The 25789-nt window shown below is 43.0% G+C and overlaps 1 protein-coding gene across 1 annotated transcript; it reads right to left on the bottom strand.

The window, feature by feature from the left end:
• Positions 1-290: 290 nt before the first annotated feature.
• Positions 291-24109, bottom strand: st3gal2 (ST3 beta-galactoside alpha-2,3-sialyltransferase 2). The gene is made up of 8 exons (XM_078258066.1): positions 24016-24109; positions 14853-15511; positions 7456-7515; positions 6911-7044; positions 3670-3849; positions 3393-3438; positions 1706-1825; positions 291-1584 (listed from the first exon to the last, which is right to left on the bottom strand). The coding sequence occupies exons 1-8, from the start codon at positions 24107-24109 to the stop codon at positions 1411-1413; spliced, it is 1467 nt and encodes a 488-aa protein (XP_078114192.1). The 3' UTR covers positions 291-1410.
• Between the last annotated feature and the right edge of the window lie 1680 nt (positions 24110-25789).

Here is a 25789-nt window from a genome sequence, read left to right as displayed (position 1 = left end):
TCCAGTCTCCCAAATTAGAGCCTGACAGACCACATGGGGATGAAACTCCGGTCCAGAAACCAGCGTGCCTCCATCCAAACACGAGATCCCAGGAGACTGGCTTTTGGCCTCATTAGAGTCTCACGCAGTCAAACCAACCCCCTCCCAGAACACTTCTCCCTGTGTCTGGATGGGAATGTAGACTGCAGCTTGGCCTGTGGCCGTCCGTGGTGTTTACAACCCGATTAGCTGGCTCTACAGGAGCTGAAGCTCAGGTTGCAGCGATCTCTCGGAGTCAGAATGGCCAAAAGTCTTGATCACATTTCCGTGAGTGTGCTGCAAGGTGTCGAGGCCTTGCTAGCCCTGGTAAGGACCCGGAGGGGTCGGAGGACAGTCATGCCATATAAACTCACAGCAATCACACAGCTATCGTCTTATAACCAACCGTTTTACAACGTCCTTGTAATGCCGTCTTGTGAGGCCGAAATCACATGAAGTGGAGTTATGACAGTGAAAAGTGGCAATTGACGTTTGGCCTCGTATAGGACTTGAGAAGAACAATTCTTTCTCAAGAAACTCATGGCCCGGGGTTCTGTAAGATTAGTCCTTAAGTCTCAAAATGTTCAAAAGCACAATGGCTTCTGATAGCTCTGCAGTTTGTGTCCGTAGTGGCAAACTTGTCCGCAGGCCTGCAGCACGGCGCTTCGTGCTCAGAGGGTAAGAACTGTAATTTTTGACACACACTTTGTTACTGTCCGACATCACAGGGCTGTAGAACAATAGCCTCCTGGATGCTGACGGTGCTGTTTCTGTGGCCTTTTCAGTACGTAGCATACTGTGTGTTTGTTAACAGATGAGTGTTACACACTCAACCAAGGCGAGTCCGGAAGTAGGACTCTTGCATGTGAGATCTTTCCCTCTCTGGCTCTCTCTCTGCGCTGTACACAGTCAAAGTCAGTATTTGTGGTGATCGGTTGAGTTTTCCTGCTGTCCAGCCTTCGCTTGAGTTGAGATCTGTGGTCTTGCGCTGGTTGTTAGAGGTAAAACCTTGAAAACTACTAAGAGCCAATTACTCTAGTGTGAAATTTAAGGCTTAACGTCCAGTTTTAGGTCAGTCCTATGTGAGCAGAACTACATTTGGACTACATCCCTGTTCCCGGTTCCTAAGAGTCAACACCATGTTCTCCGATGAGAGCCTCAATTGGTGGCTGACTTCTCAATATGAGGGAAAGTGAATGGAATAACATTGTTTGGTATGTGACCATTTTGTCTCGCCTTCTGTACTGTAAGCATTTGGTTTGCTTCAAACTGGGAACCCAAACTGGAGCAGGTAAGTGAAAGTGAGAATATCTAACACGTTTTGAAGCAGCCTCTATAGTGTCTGTTGCCGTACCAGTGTTGGACCATTAGCTACACAGGGTGATTTGCTGCTTATTTCCCGGGGAATACAGTGATCTTGCCAGCCTTCGCCAGCAGCTGGATGATCTGGGCTTCGTAGTCGGCGTCGTGGACGCCGGTCTTCCTGAACTCTCCGGAGTAGCGGTTCTCCTCCCAGTAGTGGTGCCAGTTTCCCCTGCTGTCTGCCCCGAAACCAAACACGTTCACCTAGAGGAGAGTCGAAGAGCAAGCAAGTGTGTGATAACAAATGTGTAGCTATCCAGGATAAATATGATGTAAGGATTTATTGTATGTGGTTATGTGAAAGCGGACAGAGAAAGAAACTGACCTCGTCACAGACATGCAGGGCAAAGAACAGTACGAGCATGCCAGTGGAGGGGTAGCGGCCATTATGTTTGGTCCAACGGTCGTGGATGTATTTAAAGAATGCTGGGTTGAAGATCTGGACCTGGGTGGAGGACAGAAACGCTCAGAAAGGGAAATACTGTAACATACTGTCTACTTGCTGTACATTTTTACTAAGAACCAAACCCAAACATAAATAAATACATTATTTTCCCACTATTATTTAGCACTTTGGTTCAGATATTGTAACTATATGTCATTCATGTTCTATTTTGCTATGGTTTTGCGTATGATGTCACTTCCTGCCTTTGTCCTATATATTGTTTGTGTCTCATTTCTGGGCCACGTTCAGCCCCGACAAAACGTAGCAACACATTTTTTTAAACTGAAACGTTGTGTGTGCCAGCGCTCTGCCTTTGAATTACCACGAGTTTACAGACACGTCTCCGCTGGGTATCACCTGTGACACAGCCAATAAACGAGAGACACGCCCACCTAACGAGAGAAAACAGATCTCAAAGCAGTTGCACACGGGCGCCTGGGTAGCTCACCTGGTAGAGCAGGCGCCCATATATAGAGGTTTACTCCTCGACGCAGCGGCCGCAGGTTCGACTCCGACCTGCGGCCCTTTGCTGCATGTCATTTCCCCTCTCTCTCCCCTTTCATTTCTTCAATGGCCAAATAATCTTTAAATAAATAAAAAAGTAGTTGCACACCGTTGCGAGGAAACGTGTCGTTCAACTGGGAAACCGTAGCAAAACGGTGCACACCGTTTTGAGATTGAACGTGGTTAGTCACCCTGAGTAACGTGTGCTGCAACGTGTTGGTGTGTTTTTTTTTTTTACTACTTTGTTATGCATTAGCCGTATCAATAAAGGCTTTTTAACCTTTTTCTTCAACAAGAGGGCCTTGGTTTTCACACTGTTCTGATGCTATTGGATCACCCCTGCACCAAGGAGCACCTTGCTACATTTTTTCCAACCACCACCAAAAAGAAGTACTCCTTTTCTCTGTCTTCCCAAACATAGTGTATTTCTTCTAAGGGGAAAAAACTTTCTACACAAAATGGGGGATTTGTTTTTCCAAATATTCCTAGTTTATGTATAGTTAAATCCAAGTTCCTCTGAATTCACATGTAAAGCTTTCACTCAGATCATGTAAACAGTAATAAAAGAAAGATAACCTTGTGCAAATCATAGCCGCTGCATATTCAAAAGGTCCAACCGAACAACAGAAGATTTTGCAACATTCAATTTTGATACTCCCTGAGGTTGTAATTGTTGTGAGAGATTACTGTAAAAGCAGCCCCAACAAACAGGGCTTTAGGCTATGCGGGGTCTTTTTAAATGTATATATTTAGGCCAGCCCAAGACGCTGTGTCTCTGACCCGGCCAAGATATTTACAGTCTTCACATGTCGGGGATTAGTGCGAGTTTATTTATTTTCATGGATTACAGAGCGAGCAGAAGATTATTTAAAACAAAGGGAAGGTTTATAATCTAACTGTAATCCCTCATCAACAATGGGGAGGGGATGATATAATTGCAGCAAAGCGGGGTCACTCTGTGTGTGTGTGTATGTGTGGCTGCAGATGTGTATGTGTTGGTGTATTACTGCCAGTGTGTGAAAATGGGCAAAGGTTTTTGCAAATGGAAGTTAAAAATACAAACCTTGTCCTTATCTACGCGGAGGAACTGCTTCACTGGAGCGTAGGTACTGAGAGAGAGAGAGAGAGAGAGAGAGAGAGAGAGAGAGAGAGAGAGAGACTGATTAAACCAACTCAATCAGCACTTTATGTGATTGCAGCAGCTATGAATTCTGGATGATTGACAGTTGACAGATTGTTCCAGTCCAGCAACTGTCTGGCTTCTCACTGTGTGTGTGTGTGTGTGTGTGTGTGTGTGTGTGTGTGTGTGTGTGTGTGTGTGTGTGTATATCTCTTCTTACAATCGAATCGTGCCAGTGGACAGAGCGCTGGTGATCCAGACAAGATCCAGCGTTTTGAAAGGAACCAGGACGAAGCTGACGTTGGCCGCCAGGTTCTTGGCGCTCTCTGGGTACATGAAGTGGTGAGTGGTGTGGCTGCCGGCGTCTTCTTCGTAGCCGACAGTGGGGGCCAGGTTTATCCTTGGAGCAAGGGAGGGACAGCATAAGAGATGTACGTCTTCAGGTCACATTTTGGTAGCTGGCAACGTGTGACCTTCAACTGTAGTCAAATAGGTACCCAAAAGTGTTTCACAGGATCTAATTTCACGCTGACTTGATAGCAATTCCTGAATGTTTCTGGAACCAACTTAACCGTTTAAAAGAACCTGTTTCTTTTTAAAGTGCTCATATTATGCTCATTTTCAGGTTCATAATTGTATTTAGAGGTTGTACCAGAATAGGTTTTATGTGGTTTCATTTTCAGAAAACACCATATTTTTGTTGTACTGCACATTGCTGCAGCTCCTCTTTTCACCCTGTGTGTTGAGCTCTCTGTTTTAGCTACAGAGTGAGACATCTCACTTCTGTTCCATCTTTGTTGGGAGTCGCACATGCTCAGTAGGTACTGCTAGCTTGTCAGTTGCAGAGCATGAGGGAGTGCCACGCTAGCAGCTAGGCGAGCATTATAACGTGTGTTACAAAGTGACGCACGTTCGTCACAGAAGTAAAGGCTGGACTACAACAGAGCTGTTTGGAGCAGTTGGTGAACAGTGTTCTCTGTTGGAGATGGTAAGTCCCTTTGGGGTGGACTTTGGGCTTTTTCACTTTGTAAACCTATAATGTGCACAACAAAGATATATAACACAATAAAGGAAAGGGGAAAAGACAAAAAGCATAATATGAGCAATTGAATGTGTTAAACTTGAATTTGGCCACTTGGGGGGGCAGCGCAACAAGCTGTAAAAAAAAAAAAGAAACTACATTATTTTCTTCTTAAATTAGTCTGGATCAACAGAAGTACATTTTAGGGATAATTGCCTGACATCCGATGTCCCTCACCTTCCGCTCTGTGTGTTGACGTTCTCAAACTCCCTTGGCTTCAGGAAATAACAACAACCTTCGAGCTAGCAAGCTACATGCTAAAAATGGCAAGTTTGAAGAAAATTTGGATCATGAAACAAGGCAGGCCTGCTTGGTTCTTTCGGGGAATGGTGAATATGTTTACGGTATTAACTATCCAACTGGGACGTTTTGGGACCAATTGGTGGGGATTTGCTTTGGACGAAGTTACGCACGGCAATATGAACAAATACAGTAAGAACAAATGATGTTTAACCATGTATCCAGCTAATTTAAATAGCTCACGATACTGTATTGTGTGAACAGTTAACTTCATTTAATATTGTTGTGTGTGTATTCTTTTGCGGGGTGCAAAATGTTCCACCAAAACAAGTTCCTTCCCGAGACTATTTTGTAGAGCCACCGTCACTGCATCTGGAGCTTAGCGCCGCCCAAGACGATTGTGATTGGTTTAAAGAAATGCAAAACAACCCAGAGTGTTTTGGTCTCCAATCACATAATGTACAGTATGTGTGGTGTAGCCAGACCTTGCTCCACAGCGCTGCGGAGGTCTGGCAATGCGAGACTATCTTAAATTGATATGGTCAAAGTGTTAACAAATAGTGGCTTATGTACACATCCAGCAGACACGGACCAACATTAGCATCCATTTGGAGTCGCTGCTGAGGGAAATATCTGGCTCTGAAGCTGCTGAACCAGCTAGTCACTAACTTGGTCTGTCTGTAGCATACGGTGGCTTTTTTTTTAGCTTTTGCCACTGAAAAGCGGTTGAGAGTGAACCAAAACAGAAAAGCTACAGGCTGTAAAACCAAAACAATGAGCTGAAAGACAGAGTGGAACTCCAGAGTAGGGTGATAATTCACCGTGGGGTTGTCACTACCAGCAAACCACTTCACCGTAGCTGAGTCATCGTTAATATATATAAAAAAAATGGTTAGAGCAGTGATTCAATGCATAACTTTAACAAGTCTGATGCCAAGTAGTTCCCAGTTCCCAGCACAACAAGTACTTCAGACTTTTGCTGTATTTACAGTAGATGTGACTCACTGTCTGGAGGAGGGAGCTGTTTATATAAAATGGAAGGTGCAGCTGAAAAAAAGGCCACAGAGTAAGCCTACTCATATATCCGTGAACAATCAGATAGGATAGCAGGAGTGAAAAGGCAGACAGACAGACACACAGACAGACAGGAGGTGGGTGGTGGTGGTGAGTGGGACCAAGCTGATTATAAAAGCAAATGAGAATCCAAACCACAGCAATGAGAAAGTGTAACAGGAGATGGAAGTTGGAGGCTGCCCACACAGGTCTACTGAGAGCGCAACGCTAATGGATGCTAATGCTTTTAGCACGCAGAAACAAAAAATACTAGTCTTTCCTGCGGAGGCTTTCATGCCACAAGCACGTGGCCACAACACACACACACACACACACACACACACACACACACACTCGCTGCAGGAAACAACATACGGCTGTGTGTTCGTGCCAACGGACAACAATCAGGCTCTGTGATCCATCACTGCTGCACGAAAAAGAGCGGGGGAATGGATTCGGATAAACGGATTTATATGCCTCTCTGCATGGGTGTGAGAGGCACAATGTATACGCTTTAGCTTCTTAGGACACAAAGCTCTCAGTGGTGACCTCACACAAGTCATGTGACCTCCCTGTCAACCAGTCGGCTTTGAACAGTGGGATTACATTTAGTTTCAGAAACACTCTGCTGTCTGCAACTTTATAAATACTAGTGTAGTGTGACGCTAAAGTGAATTCACGCTCACAGTTAAACAACTGAATAAAAAGCAGAATTTACATCAGTTTCAAAGGAGAGAAAGTCTAGCCCTATACAAATAAAATAAATATACATAGTTACACATACTGTATGTGCCCATACATTTATACTCACATACAAACAGCCAACCACTTAAACCATTGCTATGGTCTACGTAAGTGCCTTAAATACAGTAAAATAAGATGTACAACACTCAAAGAAATCTCTCTTCCTCTTCTCGCCAGCGGTCTCACTCCTCTTCCTCCTGCTGCTTTCTTTATCTCAGTTTCATTCTTCATCTTCTCCTCTGTCTCCATATCTTTCAGCCTTGCTCTGATCTAATGCAGCCCTGCATTCGCTCTCCGGTCTCTATCTCTTTGCCCGTCTATCTATTGCATCCATCCCTCTCACCTCATGATGTAGTTGTGTTCGTCAATGGTCGCCCCGTATCCGGCCCCGCGGAGGTTTCCCGAGTTCCCCACCACGGCGCAGCGCAGGCAGCGTCCTGGATCCCACGAGCCGTACGGCGACCTTCCGGGAATCACCTGCGACAGACAGCCACGACTGAATCAAAGCAGACTGGATTCGAGCTACACAGGAAATGAAGTAGGACACTAGCACTAGAACAGCAAGAGACATAAAAGAACCTAACCTGCAGCTCAGACCTGATTGTAAAAATACATCTCTTGCTCTTAATAATGGGGTAAATTCTTCATGAGATCATCAATGAAAAATACATGAGTGCCTTCTTAAGGAGCCAGACTGAGATGTTGAAATATACAGCCTTATGTGAAAGCACTGAGCTGCATTGAGAGTCAGAATGAAGAAGAAGAAAACCCTGATAAACCCTTATGTCTATCTGTTCCCCTCAGCCTTTGCCCAAGAGTGTGAAGTGATGACTTGGCTGATTTCAAAGTACCGGGGTATTGGAAAGATGAATTAATAATATATAATACCTGGAACAACTTCCGCAACACCTGCTTGATGCTGTGAGGTTTAAACTGGGGCTGTAACATCTAGAGAGACAGAGAAAGAGAGTATGGTTAGGATGCATAGTTTCTTCTCTGCAGACAAATTGGATGTGACAACAGACTTTATATTTACTTTCTGTGTACCCGTGTAGTGTGTATGCATGCACTGGCTAGCATTCATGTGCAAATAAGCAGGTGCTTGTGCCTGTGTGTGTGTGTGTGTGTGTTTAGGTCACAGCCATGTGTCAGACTGACAGGATGCAGTCAGACTGGGTGAGCTGTGGTCAGAGGAGCAAAAGCATTGCTGTCCACATGTCAAAAACAAGCTGATGGCAGTGGAAGAAGGCATGAAAAATGTCAAAAAAAAGAAAAAAGAACCAAGAAGTATGGAAGCTTGTAAACTTCTCACTCTCACCAAATGGTTGCTTCTTTCAGACTGCTTGTGTCCGTTTGTCTGCCCATAAACTGTTTATTACGCCTAAAGAGACAGTGTGCTAAAGGTTCTTTGTTTCTTATCAGGCAAGTTTTCTTTTACACCATCCATCAGCAACAACAGTGAGATGTCCAAAGTACCCAGAGTTCTGTTTGATAGGATAAACAAAAGTGACAGCAGAGATGACAACACACCTCTCCTGTCTGGCTGAACGACCAGAATAAATAAAGGGTAGATAAAAAACAAGTTAGTTATGTGTTGAATGTAAAGAGGGAAGGAGGATACATGAAGATAAAAGAAAGAAGAGGGGAGGAAGATGATACTGTAGGTGATCTTGCCTTTTAAGTACCTGTCTGTCAAAGACTTATAAAGGATAAGTAACACCATGAATGTGAAGTGATTAGTTTTCTCTGCGGCCACCTTGAAAGTGGCCTTAATGCACTGCTGAATTTCGTGTTTGAAAACATTAAATTCCATAAAAGTGTTCAGCTTGAATAGTATCCATTACAATGTTAATAAGCCAGGGCACTTAATTGAAGTGGATATTAAAGTTAATACAAAATAAGTCCCTCTGAATTGTGGAAAGCAATAATTAAACCCCACTCCAAATTGTACAGAAGAGGATTGGGGCCACATGTGAAAAAATTATTCAGAATTCCACTAACAAGGCTGAAAATATCATCACACTTCCACGGTAGCATAACGAGGGTCCCTGCATGTAAACCGAAGCATTGAGAACTTTGTAAGTGTACAGAAAAGATAGTTTATAAAGACAGTAGTGTTCGTGTATACAAGCAGGCGCCATCTTGGGAAAACAGTCATGACCAGTCGAACGACAAACGCCGTGTAACCAGTAACCAGTAACATAGCTCAAGGACGGCGTTCGTTTGTTAGTGGTATAGAAATAGAGATTTCTTTTCACTTTACCCTCTGCCTCGACGACTAGCTTTATAAGCTAATCAGCGGTTCGCGCTAGCTTGTTTCAAGCTAGAGACACATTCGATTAGCATGAAAACATATCCCAGTGAACGGTCGACTCGGTACACATACGTTATTAACCCCTAGGTTCATTTTGCGCCGGAATTGTCCTTTAAAGCAGGCACTACTCATCTTTAGATGTAAGCACCTCATGAAATTTGCCACTAACGCACATACAAACTCCTTTATCAACATTTATCAGGCAGGCAGCACCGACTGTGGGTTTAGACCACTGGAAGTGTATTAGGAAGGGATTCTTTTAACAGCCAGAATGAACAGGAGGAATGCTTTCAGCAGCATAACCTAATTCAGTGTTTATATGGGCACCTGTTGTGAGAGAAATTTAACAACTGTGAAATCTTCTTTAACAGTGGTGCTTTCCGATGCAGTCATTGCTCGTGTTCTTACTGTAGAAGCATATATTGCGAAGCCACATGTTCACAGTCGAGAGTAAAAATATCTTTCTGCTTTGTCTGTTCATTTAAATGTGAAGTGTGTCTGATCATAGTTTTGAACTGTCTTATAGTGTGATGTAAAGAGAATAATGACACATTGGTACTAGCGTCGGCTGATAAAGAGAAGTCCGAATAAATAAGATCTAGAAAAAAATCTTCTTCCAAACCACACAGGCAAATGTGCATTCATGTGTTTAAAGACTAAGCCAGCACCTGCACACGCATAAAAAACAAATCCCCCAAACCAAAAATGCAGACACACAAAATTCCTTGAGGCTATTGGCAGATACAGATACATGGCTGTTCCTCTCCATAACCATATTTTCCTTTCGGTCTTTCTCCCTCTCTCCCACACAGCGATCTTCATTTTCTCACTCCTTTGTCACCGCTTCCTTTTCACCCACCATCGGCCTTAATTCGCTTTTGCCAACACAGATCTCATTCACTTACACTTTCATTCATGCATCCTCCCCAGCGGTCTCCTTACCCTCATGTCTAATTCCTTCTCTTTAATTTCCCTTGCACCCTCTTTGTTTCTCCTCCTCCTCTGGTCTTTCTTCATCTCTTAGTCTCTCTGGGATTTCTGCGTGCTGATCAAATCTCCTGCCCTCTCTTCCCTGTTTTTCATTCCTCCTTGATCACTCCATCCCTTTGCCTTCTTCTGTCTCTGACTCCCTGCATGATCCCAGAGCTAGCTTGGCACGCTGCACAGCTGTTGTTCAGGGGCTTCTAATTTTTGGCTGATGTTTTTTGGCAGCCAGGAAGCAAGATGGCCAAATGCCAGTTAGCTTTTTTCCTTTCAGCTGTCCTCTGACTCCTAAGGTATTAGCTTCATGACACCTACTTTCAAGTAAATACCACTACATACTACATACTATAAACCAATATCTCACATTGGCAGAACCATGCTACTTCCGGGTGCCATTGCAACAGCAAAGTTCAACCTTAGCCTAATATAACAGTGTTAACGAAGTGCAGATTCATGCATCACCAAAGTAAAAGGGGTTGTACCACACAAACAATTTCTTGCATAGAGATTAGTTGTAACTAAACATTTACACCCAGTAACTGCCAGGTATAACTGCTGCCTAGCTAACTGAACCAAATGACAAAACTTACATTAGTTTGCTAATGTGTGACACGTTTAGACTGTAGAGTAACAGAGGTAATGTGGTCAACAATTGATCCGTTATCTGTTATCTAAAAATAATGCAAACCTTTGTGAAATTACAATTACAATTATACCTCAAAGTATAACACATGAACATCAACCTAAATGTGCAAATTCCATTGGTTTAGTTAACATGAGCTTAATCTGATATTTGTCTCTCTCACTCTAAACTGCTCCGAGCGTCAACAGTAGTGAAACTACACAGTACTATCCATCTTCTATCTGTGGACAGGTTGCTATGGTGTTTGTACGTGCAAAATACCACAAAACGCGTCGTTATCAATTGGTATTGCTAACAATGGCTAACCTGGCTAGAGTCCCTCCACCTTGTTAAATATAATGGTTTTTAGACTTGTTACTGGAACGCGGTCAACTCGTGTGTGATGTCATTCCAACCACAGGCTTCCAAGGTAAATGACACACAGTATATTTCTCTATGTATGCGTATGTAAACAGATTCATACCTACATTTACAAAGGATTATGTCACTTGGACTCCAAAAACTGTTATTTTTGGACGTTATATTACACCTTGTTATGCGAGAGTGACTTCCTGTTTACATAGTTAATTGCTTTTGATGTAAGTGTTTGATTTTACTGATTTACATATTACTATTTGGTGTTGAGTGAGTATTTACTGGCTCCGTCATCTTTAATGTTGGAACCCCATTTAACTAAACATTTGACGTCTAGCTAAAAGTTACTTAGAACTAAGGAAGGACTTTACGCAAACTCAGTAAAGGATTCACGAATAGCTGGTGCAACCCAACCCTGGACTCAAATCAGCTGTCTTTGGAAGCCAAAGCCTCCATTCAAGCATTGTTTTTTTGTTCTGTTTCAGCTCTCAAAGTCATAAAGAAACAGCAAACATTCAAAATTATTCATTGAAAATCACCTCGAGTGAGCTTTCAAAGTGACGGGTGATACATTGGTTCACTTAATCAACGAAGATTGGCGGATTGGCATGTGAAAATGTTTCACCGAAATAAAACATCACTCAAGTCCTGCACAACAAATCATTCTTCAAAATGTTTCCTCCATTTAACGCTTGATTCCTTCCCCTCCTGAGGCAGGAGTGCACAATAACACATTAGGTTTGATTGAAGAGCATATATTCAATCATGCACACACAGAATCGTTTGTTTTCTTTCCTTCCTAACATTGGTTGATTGGACTCAGGATTAACAACATTAAAGTCAAGTCATGCAAAACTAAAAAAGACAAAGCAGAGGTTTATCTCACCATTTTCCTTGGTTACATCAAATCTCCATATTAAAAGGAACATGCCGACTTATTGGGACTTTAGCTTATTCACAGTATCCCCCAGAGTTAGATAAGTCCATACATACCCTTCTCATCTCCGTGCGTGTTGTAACTCTGTCTGACGCCCCCACCGCTAGCCTAGCTTAGCACAGACCCTGGAGGTAACCGGCTCCATCTAGCCTACTGCTCCCAATAAGTGACAAAATAACACAGACAAGTAACAGCAATTAATTAACTGTGGAGCACTTACGCAGCTACTTCTTAGTGTGCATTAGTGATGTCTGCCTCTTAAACTCTTTGCCAACACCTCTTATTGTGTCTTCTGATTCCTAACAGAAGAGCTCTAACTTCCCTTCACCTTTACATTATGGTGTCCAAAAATATAAGCCTATAAGCCAAATACAGGCCTGGTTCTCTCTGCCACTGAGGTAAATAAAGAGAATTTAACTTGTGTTTATTCTTTTTAGAGTCAACAGGTACCATCCCAAAGGTGGTTATGACTTGTTGGTCTCCCTAAATGTTGCAATCTTCCAGCAATGTTGTACATTTGTCCAAAATCTTTCCAGGATATTCCGAAAAATGTTCCACCAATTTCCCAGTTGAAAATGTTGTAAAATATATCTTAATCTCGCTAAACTCCTTGGGTCAAACACACCAACAACTCTAAAAGCTTGTGACATGATGTATTTATGTCCAGTGACATGATGTATGTCAATCTTTTGTTTGGAGGAATGGAAAAGAAAGATATGGTATTGATATGGTGAAGATTTCTGCAGAGACTGGTATGTTTATCCTGCTTGGTATGGCCTTGTGCCTTTCTTCTGTTTGTTCTCTAGTTCCTTTCATTGTTTTCTTCAATGTTCTACTGTATATTCTTATTTTCTCCTTTTCTGTCCACCTTCCACCCTATTTCTCTAGTTTATTTGCAAACTTTGGTGTAATTTCACCGCTCCCATTTTCCTACCGTCTTTGCTTTATTCTGGATGTAATCGCCCCTATTGCTTCCCTATCAGATCCTCTGTCTCTGTCTTTTCTTCTTACTATTTATGTCTCCTTCTTTCTCTCTCCCAGTTCATCACCTCCGTGTTGCAGTGTGACCTAGTGACTTGGCAGCTGTTGGCCTGTGTTTGCAGTTTTTTGCCTTTTCAGAGCTGGAATGAGGCTACAGCTCTAAAATAGGACTCTAGACCGGCCACTAAAGGAAACTGTAAAACACTAGAGATAATACTGTAAACAGACACAGAAACACACATTTACACTTTGATTCAAGTGGACATATGCAGACAAATGAGTACACGCGCACGCGCACACTCACACACACACACACACACACACACACACACACACAGAAGGGATGTTAATGTAATAAAAGTTGTCTTCAATTAAGTGCATCCCGTCTCTCTCTCGCACTCTCTCATACGGACATATTAATTGGACATATTAATTTCAGTTTTTCAGATATTACTCAGTAGTGGTTTACGCTCAGTGACCAATCGTGTAATGCTCCACCATGACATCCAAGACATGTGACTGGCAGCGATACATGAGGAGCATGTAGATCTTGTAAGAAGGGATTGGTTGGCTCAATGACGAGGGAGGATGAGGAGGATGGAGAGAGACCTGCGATTATGATGTAGGCCTATTACTCCCCTTGTGTTGGTGTCCTAAAAAACGTATATCTCCCATGTAAGTGTCTTCCCCCCTCTGTGTTTCATGGTGCTGCATGCAAAGTCAAAACACACTGAAATGTTGCAAAATACTGATTAATATAGTGTACAATCAATGATCTTCTTGTGTGTTTTTAATTAATAGGTAGGGATATTAAATCAGAAAAACAGTCTGCATGTCATCTATGCAAATGTGTTGCCATGTGTTCTGTAAATGTTCAGTTTGGGAGTTTTATTCCAAATAGGGAAATGAAACCACCTAAACAAAAAAATTGTATTTAATGTTAAGTTAAAGGCCCCATGTGTAGGATTTTTTATTTCTGTCTATGGTGACTCCCAGTGATAGTATTACTGTACGTGCACACCGCCGCCGACTTGAGCTGCAAAGAAGCTCTGGCCGCCCGGTCAAGGATGCTTGTCAAAAAAGGGCAAGCTTTTTGACGCTTTGGCCGCTCTGACGTAGTAGCATTCTATGTTCGATCATGTTCAACGAACGACTGAAGAAAAAGCACAAGCAGCCACTGCACGGCCAATACATTGACACCAGGAACCTTTTATGAATTACATATATAATGACAGAATTAGTATTGTTTGTTGGTCGCAGCGGTGTCTGTTAGCAGTTAACTCGCTCGTTAGCCGCTGAACCGCAGCAGAATGCAGGCAGAGTGAGCAGCCGCTAGCTGTTGATCCGTGCAGGACTTCACCGTGAGCGGACTGTTTAGAGACGATGTGACCGGCAGGTAACGTTAACTGGTCCCTATACGCAAATATCATATATGATCGGGAACCCAGCAACGGCGATGATGAGCTTTTCCTCCTTTTTCTCTGAACTAATGTTTTTGTAGGAACGAAAGTTTACATCGTATGTTTCTCCGTAATCAGCCAGCGCGAAGGACGTCTACATTCCGATTGGTTGCTGGCGTTTGCCGCTGAAGCGCGTCATAGCTCATTACCATAAAGTTGACTTACTTTCAACTTTCTGATTGACGCTCTGGTTGCTCAAAACGCCCAAAACGCGACGCTTTGCTGCTCCTTGCAGCTGAGAGAAGCTGGCTTCCATTGAAAATGAATGACTTCTGGTATCTTTAGAAGCTCAAGTCCTGTAAAAATACTGACTTTAACTAGCTTCGTATGCTCAGTTGAGAGAATAAATAATACTTTTACACAATAACTTTAACTATAACCGTAACTACATTAGATAAACTGAGACACATCGAGTGACTAAACATGGATACAAACTGTTTGGTTGCTTTGTACTCTATGTCAGATGTAAATGATCTTAAACAGATAAATTATCACCCAAGCTCTTGCGACAAACTGAAACACGTTTATACACTTAACATTCACAGTATTTGTCAGCATGTAGCAATTGTGTCACAACTCTAGCATGTAAAGTGAAATGATATTGTTACTTACCACCCACCAGTAGTAGACATCAGAGGGCAGCTGGATGTTGTCTCTGGTCCAAACAGGTGAGATATCCGGCTCGTAGTTCTCGTCGAACCAATCAGAAACGCCCGGGTCTCCGACACAGCGTGAGCAGGCACACGTCTTCTGCTGCGAGGTGTCCGCTGGCGACAGCCTGTGTGCGCCCACGTAGTTGGGCACTAGCTTCACCCTCCTCGACTCCTCCCACCCGGGCGGTTCCAGGTAGTTGAAGCCAACGCCCCCACGGAGCGAGATGGTGAAGAAGAGCGAGGTGAGAAAGACGAGAGCCAGCGAGCCGAGGAGAACCCAGACCCTGCGGGAACACCTCACCCTGCCTACTTTCTCCGCCCCAGCTCCTCCCCCGGTGCTGCCTCCACCTCCTGCCGTCGCGGCCGTCCCTCCGCTCAGCCAGGGCCGGAGCTCTGAGAGTCTGGAGGGCCCCCTAGATAGACCCCCGCCCCAGGACCCCCAGCCCCAGCGCCTGTCCCGGTGCAGGGTGGAGGATGAGATGCGGCCCCCCCATGGCCATGTCCCCACCCCTAGGCCTGCCACTGTCCCGAGCCCACCACCACCTTCTGCCCTGCTGCCTCCACGCAAACCACCACCAAGGACTTGTAAACGGGATTGGAACGACCCCCTGACTAACACTTTGGACCACAAGATCACCCACTATATCAGACTAGTAAACACACACACACACACACACACACACACTCTGACGGAGGACAATGTGTCAGAGTCAATTTGTCTCACAGTCAAGCTGTGCGCTCAGCGATGCTCCTACGCGTTCTCTCTGTCTCCCTCTGGATTCTCTTCCTCTCTTTTCACAGCTATGTGTTCGTCTCACACACAGAAATGTCTCAACACACACACACACACACACACACACACACACACACACACGCTGGAGTCGCAGCTGAATTACACACAGCTGTAGCCTGACTGCTTGCTTTGCTTTCCACGAGAGGTGATCTCTCCTTCAGCTTCAATCCCAGTCTCTGCTTTTTCCACCTTTCTATGCTTTGTTCATTCCCTCCCTCTTTATTTTCTAACTTTCCCTTCTCTGGCTTCCACTGTCTTTAAGTCCACCTCTCTCTTTTCCTTCCCTTTTTTTTGGGGGGGGAGGGGGTTAACTGCAATGTCCATCTTCAGTGAAATCCAGTGTACGGTGTGGATGGATGCAGCAGGTCCTCTTCCTTTTCTCTGCCATCTGTGTGAATGATGAGCTTGGCTCCGGCGCTCTGCTCTCTCTCTTTTTCTGTCTCTCTCGTTGCACTGAAGCAGCTCAGCCTAAGAATACCGGCAGACTAGCTGAGAGCAGCGGAGAGAGGGAGGGAAGATGGGAGGAGGAGAGGGAGGAGGAGCAGTAGAAGGGAGGAGGTCTGGCCTGAAGGGTGTTTCATCACGTCTCTAGCCATCCTAGACCAAAAAAAATACCTCTCTTCTTCATTTCTTTTCTCCTTCGCTGCTCGGTTCCTCTGTTATCCGCCAATTTCTCAGTATTCTCCTTTCTGTTCTTTTTTTTTGTTCTTTCCTCTTTTTGCTTTTCTCTCGAGGTTCACCTCGCCTACACTCGTCTCTCTCCGTCTCAAGGTCTCTCTTTCACCCCTTTTGGTCCATTGTCTGTCTGCCTGTTTCACGGAGGCTCTCGGAGGAGTTTAAAGCACTCCTCTGATGTCCTTCCTCTGCACTCTCCCCCCTGACACAAAGTTTTAAAAAGTCGGGATAAGAAGTTTAAATTCTGAGATGAAAAAACATTTCACACGCTTAGAGTGTAGCAGGAGATTTCATGACGCTGTTCCAATGAGAGTCCAGCATTCCCCGCCATCGCCTTCTAAATGTCAGTTCTGTAGTCGAGGGGGTTCTGCCAAGTCTGACTGATATAGTATTTAGAAATCACAAAACAGTCCTTTCACTGCTCCTCTCTGTACCCATAGAGATGAAAAAGAAACACAAAGTCAAAAATAACTTTGGGAGAAGCAATCAAAGCAGATTGTCCGATGTTCTTCCGATGGAAAGATTTTCATGACGGCGGCTCATCCAGGGACGAAGCTGCGCCAAGGAAAGGCAAAAGTGCTGGATGGAGTGATGTGCAGAGGCTGCGATGAAAAAAAAGACAAAACTAATCAGCCCCATATCTCATCTTCTCTCCAGCTGGCTTTGCGAGGATGACGGGAGGAAGGGTGGGGGCAGCGACTGTCCTGCATCCCACAGTGTGTGTGTGTGTGTGTGTGTGTGTGTGTGTGTGTATACACGTATTTGTGCCAGTGATTTAAAGTGTGTACGGTGTTAAGCTAGGGTTGCACACTGTCAGTGCCAGTTGCACTAATTTAATTGTGTTCTACAGCTGTGCAGCTGTGTATGTGTGTGTGTGTGTGTGTGTGTGTGTGTGTGTTGGCTGGCAGCGTAAATTACATGAGGCTGGTGAGCTTGAGGTGACTGCTGCTTAGCTCTAATCTGCTAAACTGTAATCTGAGGGTAAGACCTCTGCAGTGCCCACTTTATGCCCCTACCCATGTTTATCTGATGCCAAATAAACACCTGGTTAACTCACCTGCACACACACACACACACACACAGCTTATTTCTGCTGCAATAACAACTACTTTTGATGTGTGTGTTTCTGTGTAACTTGGACCCCTAAGGCACAAACCACTGCTCCCAGTAAAGTTATAAAGTTTTTTATGTCATGATCAAATGTTTGTGTTTGTCTTGTGTGTGTCAGTCAGTGTGTCGTTCTCGCCTGAAGTCTGGCTTCCTGTTCCGTGGAAAACCTGTAGAGACAAAGAGAGAGAGAGAAAAAGATAAGAGACAGAATGTCATTTACTGCCATTAGCCTCATTGACCAAATTGACATCTTTAATCCTCTCCTTTTCCACTTTGATCCTCTTCCTCTCTTTTTTTTTCCCCCATTCTCATTTCCTCTTCTCTCCCCTCAGTCTAACCCCACTCACCTCAAACCCAGGGGCGGAGGCTGATGTTGTAAACATTCGGGGCTCAGCCCAAACCTGCATGCTAAATGCATGCTCCACTTACGGCAGCTATATGCAGCTATTTTTCATGCCATTTGATAATAGAATGCCTAAAAATCTGTACATCATTTGGGAAAAAACATGATAGTTGCCAAGGTAAAGAATCATCCTGTAGAGCCTACATATATATCTAAATTATATATATGATAAATATATCTAATTGTTCTCCAACTGTCTTCATCATTCTGAAACCACAACTACTTTCTTACTTACGTCTGCCACCTAAAAAGAGGCATACATTGTCTGATGTTCCTATTTAAAGTTACATAACAAAAGGTAGGGTAGGAATTTGCATAATGCAATAATGCAAACAGCATTATGGATCTTGAAACCTATTTTCACAGAATTCCCCAGTAATAGAACTTCTGCTCCATTGATTATCTGGTCCAGTCAGACACAAAGTTGAAGTTATTTTTAAAAACCTAAAAGATTTGGGGCTTTTGAGAAAACATTAGGGACTGGAGCCCCAGAAGCCACCCCGTTGCTCCATCCCTGCTCAAACGGTTTCTTTTCTTTCCGTTTTTATTTGTCTTTAGAAGCCAGTAGTTTGGATTGCATCTGTTCTTTTTACACATTTCTCCTTTTTTCTTTTCTTCCTTACTCCTCTTGCTCAGTTTGTCTTTGAGTGTGTCCATCACAAGGGACAAGGGCAAACATTATGGAGCTAGAACAGGAGCAAACTTCTGCTCTGTCCTGTTTGTGTGTCTGCTGATTGATACTGAAGAAATTATAAGATGTCATTATACTGAATTGGAAACGTTGAAGTAGACTGACAGGATACAGATTGAAAGAGTTGGGGCAGAATACTAAGCAGAGAAACAGACCTCCCATACAAACTCCTCTCAGATCTGGAAGCTGCTGTGTTTATGGCTGCTACAGCAGATGATCATGCATATTGGGGGGGATTTTTGCTAAGCCCACTACAAATTGCCATCAGGTTACAAAACTTAGTGTCACCGCAATATTTTATCGTAGCCAGGTATTTATCGATCTTAGCTGAAGTTAATCTGATGTCTGATTTATTAAGTGCTGCTCACTAGGATTGCCGATTGCTTTTTCTGCTGCTGAACTTGGTTAAGGGAATATTGGTTGAGGAAAACCATTTTTGGAAGAAGAAGGCTGTATGTTAGGAAATATGGCTTAAATATATCAGCTCAACAAAAAGGTCAGTGATTGAACAAGATGATGCAGTTTGCACCGTTACTCAGCACTTTATCTACATTAGAATATTTATTATCCACTTAGTGTGAGAGTGGGCAAGTTGTGTTTTTTATGGTTTTTTATGGTTAGGATGTGCTTGCAGGAAAGATGAGAGTGTTTGCTATAAATGATGGGTGAGATGTATTCGGTACGTGTGTGTGTGTGTGTGTGAGTTTGCAATGAATGTGTTGTGAGATGAGTTTTATATACGGTATAGAGCTGTGAATCTTCACTGATCTCCCAATTCGATTAAATTATTCGACATTAAATTGTAAACAGAAATAATCGATTATGGCCCGGCCGATTATCGACGCAGCATCGTCCATGTCCACGATTCGATGCATCGATTATTTGATTCATTTCATCACCTCTAATACGGTATATGTGTTACAATGATGATGCACCTTACTGTGTGGCCCTACAATTCCATTGTACTTATACATGCAATGACAATAAAGGCATTCAATTCAAGGTGTGAAAAATGTTCAATAATGTGGAGACTTTTGGTAACACTTCTAGTCAAGTCAATTTATTTATAGAGCACATTTAAAACCAACCTAGGCTGAACAAAGTGCTGTACAAAGTTATATTATGTTATAAAAACCAAGGAAGACAATAAACATATAGACACAATGAACATCATACAAACAACACACGTCTATACAAATGTCCCTAAACTAAATCATACGCCAAAGAATGAAAATGTGTTTTAAGACGAGACTGAAAGATCTCGGCAGTATAGGAGGACCTAAAATGAATGGGAAGTTTACGGTGGCCCGATCACCCTTTGTTTTCATCGAGGACTGTGGAATAGCTAAAAGGAACTGATTAGAAGATCTTAGGTTCCTGGAGGAGTGGTATAGATCAGCAATATATAAAAGGGGCCAATCCATGTAATGCCTTAAAAACAAGTAACATTACCTTAAAATCGATTCTATATTTGACCGGTAACCAGTGAAGCCAAGAAGCCAATATCGGGGAGATATGATCCCTCCTTCTGGTACCGATCAACAAGCCGCATTCTGGACAAGCTGCAGACGTGATAAAGATGATTGGCAAATCCCAGAATACAATGAATTGCAGTAGTCAATACGAGACGAAATAAGAGCATGAATAACAGTCTCCAAGTCCTTCCGACAGAGTAAGGATTTTAGGATTTCTAGGCTCCTTTCAGATTGTTGCTGTAAACAAAAGATTAAAATAATCTAACATGCCTACTTAGTAAGTATTACTGGCTGACTTAAATCATTGCACACTGGACTTTGCCCTCTAACCTGCTACAGGCCGCTTAAAGTCAGGAAAAACACAAAAGCAGGAGACCACTGATGGAAAGGTAGCCTAAAATCATGCGATTTGTCTGGTGTGCTACTTTAAAGTAACTTTTGTAATGCCTCTTTAAATGTGCTGCATTCTCATTTTGTCTGAACGATCAATAAAGTAGAGCTGAGAGGAGCGATTAGTCAATCCACAGAAGAATAATTAGCTGATGAACGACTGATCGTTTGGGTGATTTTTCAATCTAAAATGCAAAAAAAAATAATCCCGATAGTAAAATTAATGTTTGGGGGGGGGGGGTTTGGAGTGTTGATAGCCAAAAACAAGCAATTTGATGAAATCATCGTCAGCTTTAAGAAATTTGAAAAACCTTTTTTCATTATTTTTTGACATTCAATAGACTTAACACGATTAGGTGATTAATTGAAAAAATAATCGGCAGAATAATCGATATTGGAAAATGGACACCACCATGCAGAGATGGACATACATAGTTTCGCGAGAGACGTTACTACGTCTGCTCTGGTCACCAAGACTTCGCTCTGCTCTGCTGGCGTCTGTCTCCAAGTTTAGCAGCAGCTGGTTTGGCCACGGAGATGTGAGTGACGGACGCCAAGCTTGACCGCAGTCCATTTCTGTGAGAGAAACACTGCAAGCTGCTACAGTTTTCCGCTCTGCCACATCGCAGATCGCTAAGCACACCTAACTACAGGAGACAATAGCTGAGACTTGCGGAGTATACAGTTGGTGCCGTTCGAGTACGGATCATGTTCTCACCACAAACGAACTGCTCCAGAGTTTGAGTGAAAGCGTACCGAGACCACCTCTTCAGGCAGGTCTCGCTTGTTTGGTCCGCTTTTGGTGCGCACCCGAGTGCGAATGTCGTGTTCTCACCTGCCCTGACGAACCCATAGACAGTATATAATGGACAAACCGATCCCGTTGCTCTGGACGGAGACCAGTGAAGGATATTAGAAGCACGTACGTAAACAGAGCGACATAAATGTGACGTGAGCAACCTGTCTGAAAGTTGGAAGTCTTCTGGTAGCTGTGCCAAGAGAAATCTCAATCATTCCCAATCTTGAAGAGACGGAGAGCGTAGGTATATGTAAGGAGATAACATGGACACAGGCTAATTATTGCTAACTAAAATGCTAGTTAACATTAGGAATTAAACTTAAACAGCTAATGCAAGTCAAAACTGCCTGCCAGCTTCTCCTGTATGTCAAGGGTAGATGTAGATGAGCAGTCTTGAGCAGGTGTAAACACTCAGAATGAGTCGGAGATGAAGTTGAAGAATGGGATATTTATCATTTCTTTCCCAATTAAGGCCACGGAGGCAAAATAGTGACACAAAAAAATAACAAAATTATGGAAAGCAAAAAATATACTTCCAAGAAAATAGAGTAAATTGACTTGAGAGTCAAAACAATCACAGAATATTAACAATTGTTCACTAATTGTACCTTAAATCAAGTCATCACTCTGAGGACATCCAAAAGACTTACGTCCTACTCCCTCAGGTGTTCCCCAAGCTCTCCCCCAGAGCAAATACAACCGCTATTCTTTATAGCCTGAAGCCCGCCCCTCAAATTGGAACATACCAACACAATACAATGCAGGGGTGGCTCAGGTGAATAGACAGTAAAAGGCTCAAAACAGTCAAAATGAATACATCTATTAGGCTCGACATTTACCGAAGATTATTTACATGATTCACGAAACATTTCACAAAGCCACAAGATACATTGACGGCCAATAAAATAATTACTCATAATTCCAATAACTTCCGGTTACCCCGGATGTCCTAGCGTCATTTAAACTCGCCGATCACGGCAAACTTTCCTTTATAAACAAAAGAGAGCAGACGCCGGTAAGTCACACAGACTACATGTTAACCTCTGTTACCTTTTAAACTAAATAAACAGCAATGTAGTTAACAAAAACATAAGTGTTGCGTGATTATTATAACTGGTGAGGTTTGTGACATAAACGGTATGGTTTTAAACAATAGAGAATGATGTATTGATGGATGTAGCTATAGCCTTTGAAATCACCGCAGTATTAGATGTTAAATATGTGCACAAGAACTGATGAATGGCTAGTTTAACAGATGATTTGAAACCAGTATAAGTAACAGAGCATATAGACACGCTAACAAAACATATATCGGCAACATTTACACTCAGTCTTTGAGAGAAAATAGGTAGCGCATCGCTACCGTGACGGCAGCCATGCGCCCCGTCACACTGTACTGTACGGTAATTCCTCTACTATGCGACAGTAAGTCGCGTGGTTATGACACAATCGTGTCAACCTATTTTACACAACCTATTTTTACAAAAACGTCTGCTACGGAGCCATAACGTGAGATACAAGGTAATGGAGCCTTTCATACGTTGTCATGTTTCTTTAGAAATAAACAGTGGACAAATAGAGTCTTTAAACGCTTCAGATGTAAACTTATTCGTTGTCAAAGTGACGTCAAAATGAATGGCAGTCAATGGGATGCCCTTTCTTGCTACTAACCTAACAACCCACCCACCCACCCAGCAATCAACGATTATTTTCCACTACTCTATTTTTGATGCATCACCATGGCAGCCAGCAAGATGCAGGGTTGTTACGGCAACACAAACCACAGAGTCCCCAACCTTGACCCATCTAATCCATGCTAGAGAACCAGGACAGACTCTGCTTTCCTCCAGTTGACACATTTAAAAAAAAAAAAAAAAATGTTATCTTCCATTTATATAATTGCTGTATATATCACGCCTTCCATGTCAGAGAGTTGCACACATTTACAACTGGAGCCACAGTCCTGGCTGTCCTGGTGGTTTATCATAACTTTCCCGTTGTCACTGGATGTCATCCGAGTGTAAAAGTGCAGCTACAAACTATAGCTGATGCACACAAACACACAAACTTATGAAGACAGCTGTATTCTGAGTACTAACAAGCTGCAGGTTTACAATATGAACTTACCGGTAAGCTGGTTTACTTTCCTTCCCGTTACACTTGTTACACTCAAATTGTTCACTTTTCATATTCTGTATAATGGCTTGTTAGCATTCCATCTATTTGTCACTGAAGCCAAGGGATGCAATTAATTTCAGCATGACGCTCGCATCTGCCCCTTTGGTTTTAATAAGAAATCCTCCCAATGCAACTTAGAGCATTCTTTATTGAATCCATTATTCATTTTTGAGAAAGCAAAGGACAAATGCAGATAATTGTTGACTATGGCAGCCGTTAATAAAAACAGCTGTCAGTATGTTCTTTAGAGTCCACACACAGCTGTCGATGAAATCTTCTGTCGAAATGATTCATCACTTCCCTGAACACATTTCTACACAGCGATCACGCCTCATTACAGGGTTAATCTATGTTGTATTGACGTCAGCTAAATCCAACACACGTTGCGTCCTACATCAGCCCGGAGACATCACCTGTCTAGGTATTAACACATTTATACACCTTGGAAGCAGCTTTCAGTATGTGAACTTGGCTTCTGTTTTTTGTATTCTGCACAGTTTTTGTACACTGCTCTGCCTTCTGAATGGTAACATTTCTCTTGCATTGATTTTTAACTCAACAGGAGCTCACCACTTTAAACTGTCAATCAGCTCCCCCACGTTCCCTACCTTCGCTCTCTCCACTTTCTTTAGCTTTAGGCGTACCTATTGTCCCGTCAGATTCCTGGATGTTTGATGCAATCACATTTTTACAGCTAGTCATTATCGTCCAATAACCTCCTGCCGGCTTCCTTCCTGTAACAATGGTTCTTAACAGGTGCCGAAAAATGTCCATTTTTTCTATCTGCCTCCTGTTGAGTGCTCTCGTCTATGACGCCGCCAGTCTACTCAGTCTCACCTCCTCTTTTGTACTGTAGGTGAGTGTGTCTATTGACTGAGCAAAACAATGACTAACTCTAAATGTACAAATCTCTCCCCATGCATCTGGCTTTCAGGCACTCGTTGGTCCAAAGCCCAGGAAACATGCTCCACAGTGTACGTGTATGTGGCAGATAGTTCTGGCACTTGCAGCAGCGGTTTTACTCCACATTTCTGTGCACTGCTGCAGAACAGTGAGTATTATTACTGAAAACTGAAAACCCGCCGTGGGGAGACTTACAGTTCTGCTCCATCTTTGCAGTCCATGAAAACATTTTAAGTAAGTATAAAGATGGTTTTGTTATCCTAACATAACAAAACATTCTTTCACAGAGGTATATTGTGAAATATATCAATGTAGAATATGCCCTCCGCCATTTAAATGGTAAGTCTGCCAATATTCTATTGTTCCTAATGTCAACAATCTCCATGAAAAGACCAAAACCGACATGAATTGATCCTACAAAGACGTGTTGCCTGTGTTGCCAAAGCATGACATAGCTTATTTCTCTGTGTCATAGAGCTCCATTGTTCAACAAGACAAAGGCCGCGTTCAGTGTCGCGTGAAAAAAAACACAGCCCTCTCATTCATTTCAATGAGGCCAGTCCGGCGGCTCAGTTGGGACACCAATGCAGGGAGCATCGGCAAATATTTCCCTTTAATCTCCTACAAAGTCATGTCAATATAGTGAGCCGTTGACTCTAAATGAACCTGCGTGTGAGTAATTGTGTTTAAGTTAGCCATGTAATGGGCTAATGGGCTAACGAGAATATCTATTCTTGGATAGGGGGAAAAAAACTCTCTGGCTCGTTTGTATTTCTTTAAACTAATCACAACCGTCCTGGGCGGTGCCAAGCCCCGATAGCGGAGATAGCGAGAGGGGCAGAACATGTGGGAGACGTGCCAGATGTCAGGCTTCATCCCAGCAATTTAAATTACGAGTCTAGTCTGGATCAACGGAAGTACATTTCCAGGGTAATTGCCTTACATTCTGCACATGTGCCGTATGTCCCTCACCTTCCGCTCTCTGTGTGTTGCTGTTCTCAAAATCTGTTCGCTTTGGGCAAACAACAACAAACTTGAAGCATAGCAAGCTACACGCTGAAAATGGCATGTTTTTTTCCCTCCATCTCTCGTCTCGTTTTCTCTCATCATCACAGTTTAAAATGAAGCGTCAGCAACATTCTGCTGTAGAAACGTCTGTTATTAGCAGCTGTTATCGTGGTACAGAGCACTTTTAATTACTTCTCCCAATCACCATACCATAATCTACTCCCCACCAGCCACTGTTTGCTCTTCCTGCTACGCTTACCATTTGTTTCTGTTTATTTCCTAGTCCCCTCATCCATTCCCATCTCCTCCAGTCATGACTATAACTAGAGTGTGTTTATGACGCTAAAAGATTGATGCCGACATTACAGGTGCACAGCGCCGAGAGTGACACATCCCCCCACCACACGTGTCTTCATCGCTCCCATCTCGTTCCCTTTCTGCCGTCCATCCTCGCAGTAGAAACATCTGTCA

Source organism: Sander vitreus, chromosome 8 (genome assembly GCF_031162955.1).
Source record: "Sander vitreus isolate 19-12246 chromosome 8, sanVit1, whole genome shotgun sequence".
Lineage (NCBI taxonomy): Eukaryota > Metazoa > Chordata > Actinopteri > Perciformes > Percidae > Sander > Sander vitreus.
The sequence above is the reverse complement of the archived record's forward strand: the minus strand, read 5'-3'. Positions and strand labels throughout refer to the sequence as shown.